Genomic DNA, 8336 nt, shown 5'->3' on the forward strand with positions numbered 1-8336 from the left:
GTCTGTGCTGTGTCGCCTTATATAGTCCGTTGCTCCGCCCTCCTCTCCTGTCGTTGGACGGATCTGAAGATGAAAATGGAGAAGAGTATTGGAGATCCACCAATGAGCTACAGAGGGCGGAGCTTATTATTGCTCCTTTCTCAAATGAGTTTCTCACCCAATAGAAAACGTTCGCTTTGGACAGAATAGATAAGGGGTGAAAACAGATATCTGTCCTGGAGCAGAAGGAAATGCAGAAATATTCTGTTGACTTGTTGTTTGCACTTGTTGGACTTGTGTCTTCTATCAGCCATATATTGCACTGACAGTCTGGCGGGTGAGGGGTTAATTCCTGTCAGGAGGAGGCTCCTCACTCACCCGCTTATTATCCTGTGCAGATCCCCTGTGGTGTCCGCGCTTATACTATCACAGCCTGACTGAGACAAGTCTCCTATGTTCTGCCCGGAGCCTGATGTGACGCTGCCGGGTCTCGGGTGGGGGAAGTCGCCGCTTCTGTAAAGCGAGTGTGTAGTGGGGGGTCAGCACACACGGACACTGAGGAGTTAAATGGAGGCGGATATTCCTGTATCTGGGATTGGTCGGCGCCTGCGGATGTCTCTCGCTCATTGGCTGATTACAGATCCGTTGCTGGTTTTGAATTCCCCGCTCAGTTTCTGCTCTTTGTCCGTCGGGTTTATTACCGGCCCCTTTGCTGGAGCGGCGATCGCTGATAATACCGGGTCCTGTCATCCCAGCTGTCTGCCCCCAAACACCTCCGTGTCCTTGACCTGAGTGCACACCATTATCCTTGTTCATGTGATTTTTTGCTTGGTGTAGCACCGGTTTACCAGATGACGTCTGACATCTTCGCATACGACGACGCAACCAGTTCCAGCATCTTATCGCAAGTTTCAAACTCAAGTGAATTCTTGAAAACCCCTCCCCATGAGTTGAGGACGAGGGACTACGAGAATTAGCGACGAAAATTAATCTCATATGATTTACACTGCATAACTTTGGCAGAACATCATAAACAGGGCAAGATCCCGAGAGGTCTTAGGTGCAACCTGCGCCCAACACTTTTTTCTGAAGATCCCGATTACTGTGACAAATACAAGAGAATACTAAATAAATGTTCTTTAGACATCATTATTCTGACCATTGAATTTCTACAAAAGGCTATTACGGAAACAAAGGACAGTATTAGAGCAATTGAAACACAACTATCTTCTACATTGGCATCCACAGACTCTTACTTTTCGCTGCTCCGGACAGTATTCCCTTCATCGCCTCTGGTTGCCTTGTAAATATTGTACATATTATATTTTATATTTTGGTGTATGTTTATTATTTTGTCTTTTTTGTTCTTATTCGTTTTCTATTACATATAATGTTATGTCACATACAGTTACTTATACTGTTTATTTGCTTTCCTAGTAACCCCATGAATAAGACCCGGGAGGGTCGAAACGTCGGGTTTCTATCTACGAATTATCACAGTGGCAATTGTTGACTTGTTTTCGTGAATAAATCTGGCATATACCTTTTGCATCATACCAGTTTCGAGTGTGCGGTATTTTTTCTTCTACTATTAACTTGACCACACGGTCTGTTTTACCAGCACCTCCGTGTCCTTGACCTGAGTGCACACCATTATCCTTGTTCATGCCCCCAAACACGGGCGGGGATCGGTCGCCATTATTACTCTGGGGAGGTTATAATAACCTTCATAGGCGCCATCCATCCGAAACATTAGTGTCCGGGACGTGGTCATCACATAGGAGTCTCCGTACCCGGTACACAGGGCGTCCATCTATCCAGCTGCCTCAGACAGCCACATTCCCTGTGAATATTCGCTGCCCTATTCACCCCACACGGATCTGATCAGGAGAATATTACTGTACAGCCCATTTCCCTGTAATTCCGTGTTCTATTTATTTTATATATCAATAAGAAAAAACCGCATTTGTGCTGTGATGGGAGTCACCAGTACTTGGGGCATCTTACAGTCAGACTTGTGATCGGATCTCTCTGCACTGCAGTGGTTTTATCTCACGTCATATTAACCCTATGAGATCTATGGCATTCGTTTTACATTATTACATCTAGTGCTAGAGGATCCTATCCTGCAATTGTATTGGGATATTTCTCCCATGATTCGTTGTTCCCCTCCACATTCTCGGAACTTCTACATGTGGGCAAAACAGAATTCATTGTCTTTCCCACATCACACGCAACCCCCCAACGAACCTATCCATTACAGGAAACGGCTGCCCACTCTCCTCAGTCCAAGTTCGCTGCCTCGGGGTAATCCTTGACACTCATCTCTCCTTCAAACCTCATATCCAAGCCCTTTCCACTTCCTGCCGCCTTCAACTCAAAATATTTCAAGGATCTGTAGATTTCTAAACCAAGAATCTGCAAAAACCCTAGTCTATGCCCTCATCATCTCCCGCCTGGACTACTGTAACCTCCTGCTCTGTGGCCTCCCCTCTAACACTCTCGCACCCCTCCTATCTATTCTAAACTCTCCTGCCCGACTAACCAACCTGTCCCCCGCTATTCCCCGGCCTCTCCCCTCTGTCAATCCCTTCACTGGCTCCCCATTACCCAGAGACTCCAGTACAAAAGCCTAACCATGACATACAAAGCCATCCACAAAATGTCTCCTTTATACATCTGTGACCTCCTCTCCCGGTACTTTCCTGCAACCTCCGATCCTCACAAGATCTCCTTCTCTACTCCCCTCTTATCTCCTCTTCCCACAATCGCATACAAGATTTCTCTTGCGCATCACCCCTACTCTGGAACCCTCTACCACAACACATCAGACTCTCACCTACCATGGAAACCTTCAAAAAGAGCCTAAAGACCCACCTCTTCCGACAAGCCTACAACCTGCAGTACCCACCACTGATCGACCAGCTCTACCTTCACCTACTGTATCCTCATCCATCCATTGTAGATTGCGAGCCCTCGTGGGCAGGGTCCTCTCTCCTCCTGTACCAGTTATGACTTGTATTGTTCAAGATCATTGTACCTGTTATTATGTATACCCCTCCTCACATGTAAAGCGCCATGGAATAAATGGCGCTATAATAATAAATAATAATATTGCCCGAGAGCCGCCAGTCCTGACACTAGATGAAGCGGGGGAAGAAAAGTGATAGAACAGAAGGACGATCAGTAACTGAGCAGGGATCCTGTGAGGAGGATGTGACGGCCGATAATGTAACTGCCTGACCTGTGAGATCCTGACACCACAGGGTAATGTTCTGAGCAGGGACACTCCGCAATCTTCTACACATGATCCTACATTTCCCATCACAGACCTCCTGCCTGCAGCCGTAGGACTGATCTGTAATGGGGAGACATGGTGGGATCTGCTGGGAAGGGCAGAATTGGTCTTCCCTGAAATGTCTCTTGTAGGATATGTCCCTGACCAGTATATCGTCTCCACAATACGGATTGTGACGGGAAAGGGACGATCTGATCGTCTCCAGGTCAGACACACGGGAACATCACAGCATGTGGAGAACACGAATCATTCTCTATATCCATGAGAGGAAACCGGAGCGGATACAGCGCCGCTAACCTGGAAATCTGCAGATTCCTGTGTGGGATGTAAGAGACCAATGATCGCTCAACACAAGCAGATTTCCCGATATCGGTCCTGGGACCAGGTGTTATATGAAGACAAAAGACGGAAAAAAGCGGGAACCGTAAACGTGTTACCATTGGAAACATTAGCTCCTCCCTCTGCTGATTGGCTGAACACAGGACGGTTGGGGGTTTGAATTTCCCGCCGCTTCTAAATGTAATGACGTCACTTACACTGTAAAAAGAATCCAGATTAGGCTCTAGATCAACTCCACCACAAATGGCTCCTGTTACCTGAGAAACGAGAGTAATGAACTAATAAACGAGACCCCAGAATGCCGAGATCTGTGCAGCAAGGAGTTAAATAAGAAGTCCCTGAATACACATCAACTCGCTGAGCAATGCCCAGATTATTCCTGAGATTTTCTCACCATCTCCCTCGTCACCAGGCGCAGAGCCCCGGGCGGAGCGAGCAGACACCTCGGGGAGACGGGAGAGGACACCGGAGCAGTGTGGGTGGCTCTTATAGTGAGGGTGTGGGTGGCTCTTAGAAGAGCCTTTGGGGTGAGGAGCGGAGCACGGAGCCGATCACTTGGCGCTGGTGTACTTGGTGACGGCCTTGGTGCCCTCGGACACGGCGTGCTTGGCCAGCTCTCCGGGCAGCAGCAGGCGCACGGCGGTCTGGATCTCCCGGGAGGTGATGGTGGAGCGCTTGTTGTAGTGAGCCAGGCGGGAGGCTTCCCCTGCGATGCGCTCGAAGATGTCGTTGACGAAGGAGTTCATGATGCCCATGGCCTTGGAGGAGATGCCAGTGTCGGGGTGGACCTGCTTCAGCACCTTGTACACGTAGATGGCGTAGCTCTCCTTCCTGCTCTTCCTCCGCTTCTTGCCGTCTTTCTTCTGAGTCTTAGTCACGGCTTTCTTGGAGCCCTTCTTGGGCGCAGGCGCAGACTTGGCGGGATCAGGCATGATAACAACAAACCGGTCTCAGCACAAGTGAGAAGAATAATGATCCTGCGCCTCCAAGAGCGGCGGAATTTATAGCCCGGCCATGCAGATGAGCACTGCTGTCAGACCGCCGTTCTATTGGGTGATGAAGTCATGTGACCAACGAGAACGTTAGACCACTGCAGCTGATTGGTGGTTTCCCAAATCATTGCTTCATCTTTGCAGCGGGGATGCTGTATAGCGATGTAAAACCCTGTATAATGCTCTATACATCTAAATAGTGCTGTGAAGCTCCATATACCGCAGTGCACCCTCATATAGCGCTGTATGTGTTCATGTTCTATTTACCCTTCATAGTGCTGTTATTCATCTGAATAGTGCAGAGTACCCCCATATACTGCAACCTACTGACAAATGACTGTGCCACATTATGCAGGCAGTTACAGTACAGCGCCCGACATGTTACACTCCGTATAGTGCAGTAATATCTCCAGATGGTGCTGGAAACCCCAGCTAGTCAGCTGTGCCAGGACTGCAAACCCTGTGAATTCAGTGAGATGTTTCGGTAGTAGCCGCACCCAGTTTTCTAGGAAGAGCCGGCTTCCCTCAGGAGCTGTGTCCCCTGTATAAACTGCACTTATCCCTCCTGTGTGTGATCTCAGTAACATGAAGCCGGATCAGTCACTTCAGCCACGAATCTCTGCTCTGTGGTGACCGCAGTACAGTGGAGCACGGATCGTGTATAGTGACCTCTATATACCGCCTGGTGCAGTGTGAACCATCAGTGTGATCAGCGGTGCGGCTCTTAGGAGGAGGATGTGGGGGCTCTTAGAAGAGCCTTTGAGTGTGTGGACAGATGTGGAGGAGCGGAGTTTACAGTCCTGGCACAGCAGACTAGCCGCTTCCTGGATCTACGAGGAAACGGCCATTATCTGTCCCAATCACTGCACAAAGTCCTCCTTCAATAAGGGCTAATTTCCAGCTATCTGCAGATTATTCCGAGGCTGAGTTCTGCGAGCGACACTCAATTTGCACTGACAGTCTGGCGGGTGAGGGGTCAATCCCTGTCAGTGTTTCTCCTCCGCTCCATCTGCACAGGAGGCGGCTCCTCACTCACCCGCGTATTATCCTGTGCAGATCCCCTGTGGTGTCCGCGCTGATCCTATCACAGCCTGACTGAGACAAGTCTCCTATGTTCTGCCCGGAGCCTGATGTGACGCTGCCGGGTCTCGGGTGGGGGAAGTCGCCGCTTCTATAAAGCGAGTGAGTAGTGGGGGTCAGCACACACGGACACTAAGGAGTTAATGGGGGCGGATGTTCCTGTATCTGGGATTGGTCGGCGCCTGTGGATGTATCTCGCTCATTGGCTGATTACAGATCCGTTGCTGGTTTTGAATTTCCCGCTCAATCGCTTTTCTTTGTCCGTCGGATTATTACCGGCCCCTCTGCTGGAGCGGCGATCGCTGTGTATACCGGTGGGAGCAGCTCTACCCCGCTGATAATACCGGGTCCTGTCCTCCCAACTGTCTGCCCCCAAACACGGGGATCAGTCGCCATTATTATTCTGAGGAGGTTATAATAGTCTTCAGAGGCGACATCCATCCGACACATTAGTGTCCAGGACTTGGTCATCACACAGGAGCCTCCGTACCCGGTACACAGGGCGTCCATCTATCCAGCTGCCTCTTACAGCCACATTCCCTGTACACGGATCTGATCAGGAAATTATCACTGCGGCCCAGTGCGGATATATATCCCCCATGAATCCATGTTATCTTTGTAGGTCAATGAGAAGAAACCGCATCACCCGAAGTCCGCGGTGAAAGACGGGGGAGCAGACACGGCCCCAGTATGTCAGGACCCGGGAGCATACAACTAGCACGTCCCAGGCTGAGGCCGGTACTACAGGCAGCCGCACAGGGGATATTTTGCCCTGCAGAGACGCTGAGCCGGATACTAATCAATCAGCGCCCAATAAGAACAGGATCTTAAATGTCTAGACAGAATATTAACCTACATTTGGAAACCGCCCGGAACACCCCCTGATTAGAGCTGTAGAGAGATCTGCTTCCAATAAGCCTTTCCACGTCAGGATATCCTTCGGAAACTGAATGTGTGGGAATATGGTTAAAGAGACCCTACTCCCAGATCATACACACACGGAATCCGTCGGGTAAAAAACAGGATTTGCAAATAGGTCTCACAACCAAAAGCAGCGACAGAACCATCCGCCCAAAAACGGCATCAGAGGACGTTACCGAACTGCGGATCAGGGTCAGAATTACCATTCCCCACAATTATTTGGCCGATGGTAGTTTTCGACTATTCAGTATTCGGAGCGTAAATTCGGCACCGATGAGTGTTCTACTAACATTACAGCGACATCACCACAGCAGAGAAATGAGATCCTAGCAGTCAGGTGCAGCCTCTCACTTAGAAGATGTGGGTGGCTCTGAAAAGAGCCTTTGGGTTGTGAAGACAGAAGAGAACACAATTAACCTCCGAAGCCGTAGAGAGTGCGGCCCTGGCGCTTGAGCGCGTACACCACGTCCATGGCGGTGACGGTCTTCCTCTTGGCGTGCTCGGTGTAGGTGACGGCGTCACGGATCACGTTCTCCAGGAAGACTTTCAGGACACCGCGAGTCTCCTCATAGATGAGGCCGGAGATGCGCTTGACGCCTCCTCTGCGAGCTAGACGGCGGATGGCAGGCTTGGTGATGCCCTGGATGTTATCACGGAGCACCTTCCTGTGCCGTTTGGCGCCGCCCTTCCCGAGACCTTTTCCTCCTTTGCCGCGACCAGACATTTTCTGCAGTTAATGAGCAAAAACTGATTCCTGAGCCTCAGGGACTGCACCTTTATATGGAGGGAGAATGGACCAGAGAGAGAACTGCAGAGATGACGCACTTCCGGGACGGGGCTTACAGAATCTACATTAGCTCCTCCCTTTCTCTGCTGATTGGCTAAATACTAAACTGTAGGGAAGTTTGATTTTCCCGCTCATTGCTCAGTTTCTGCAATTATCTTTCCAGCTTCTATTATGTGTAATTTCCTTCCCTTATGATTGAGGGTATCCTAAATATTGTCATTACTGTTCCAGATCATGGTGGATCATATCTTCCACAACAGATGATGCCCCCAGTTACCCTCCACACAGTATGATGCCTCCTACACAGTAAGATACCCACACAGCAGGATGTCCCCACAGTTACTGTGTGGGGGTATAATACCCCCAGTAACTCCCCAAACAGTATGATGCCCTAAGTCCCCCCCCCCCCACACACACACACACACACACTTTGATGCACCCACAGTTATCCCCTATACAATGTAACATAGTAACATAGTAACATAGTTAGTAAGGCCGAAAAAATACATTTGTCCTTCCAGTTCAGCCTATATTCCATCATAATAAATCCCCAGATCTACGTCCTTCTACAGAACCTAATAATTGTATGATACAATATTGTTCTGCTCCAGGAAGACATCCAGGCCTCTCTTGAACCCCTCGACTGAGTTCGCCATCACCACCTCCTCAGGCAAGCAATTCCAGATTCTCACTGCCCTAACAGTAAAGAATCCTCTTCTATGTTGGTGGAAAAACCTTCTCTCTTCCAGACGCAAAGAATGCCCCCTTGTGCCCGTCACCTTCCTTGGTATAAACAGATATTTGTATTGTCCCCTTATATACTTATACATGGTTATTAGATCGCCCCGTCTTTTTTCTAGACTAAATAATCCTAATTTCGCTAACCTATCTGGGTATTGTAGTTCTCCCATTCCCTTTATTAATTTTGTTGGCCTCCTTT

The 8336-nt window shown here is 49.2% G+C and overlaps 1 protein-coding gene across 1 annotated transcript; it reads right to left on the bottom strand.

The window, feature by feature from the left end:
* Positions 1-4167: 4167 nt before the first annotated feature.
* LOC138653695 (histone H2B 1.1-like) lies at positions 4168-4548 on the bottom strand. The gene has a single exon (XM_069743302.1). The coding sequence runs from the start codon at positions 4546-4548 to the stop codon at positions 4168-4170; it is 381 nt and encodes a 126-aa protein (XP_069599403.1).
* Positions 4549-8336: the final 3788 nt, after the last annotated feature.

This window comes from Ranitomeya imitator, unplaced genomic scaffold (genome assembly GCF_032444005.1).
Source record: "Ranitomeya imitator isolate aRanImi1 unplaced genomic scaffold, aRanImi1.pri SCAFFOLD_325, whole genome shotgun sequence".
In the NCBI taxonomy this organism is placed as follows: Eukaryota; Metazoa; Chordata; class Amphibia; order Anura; family Dendrobatidae; genus Ranitomeya; species Ranitomeya imitator.

Coding starts and splice junctions, on each gene's coding strand:
- LOC138653695 (XM_069743302.1), bottom strand. CDS start 4,548: ATGCCTGATCCCGCCAAGTCTGCGCCTGCGCCCAAGAAGGGCTCCAAG.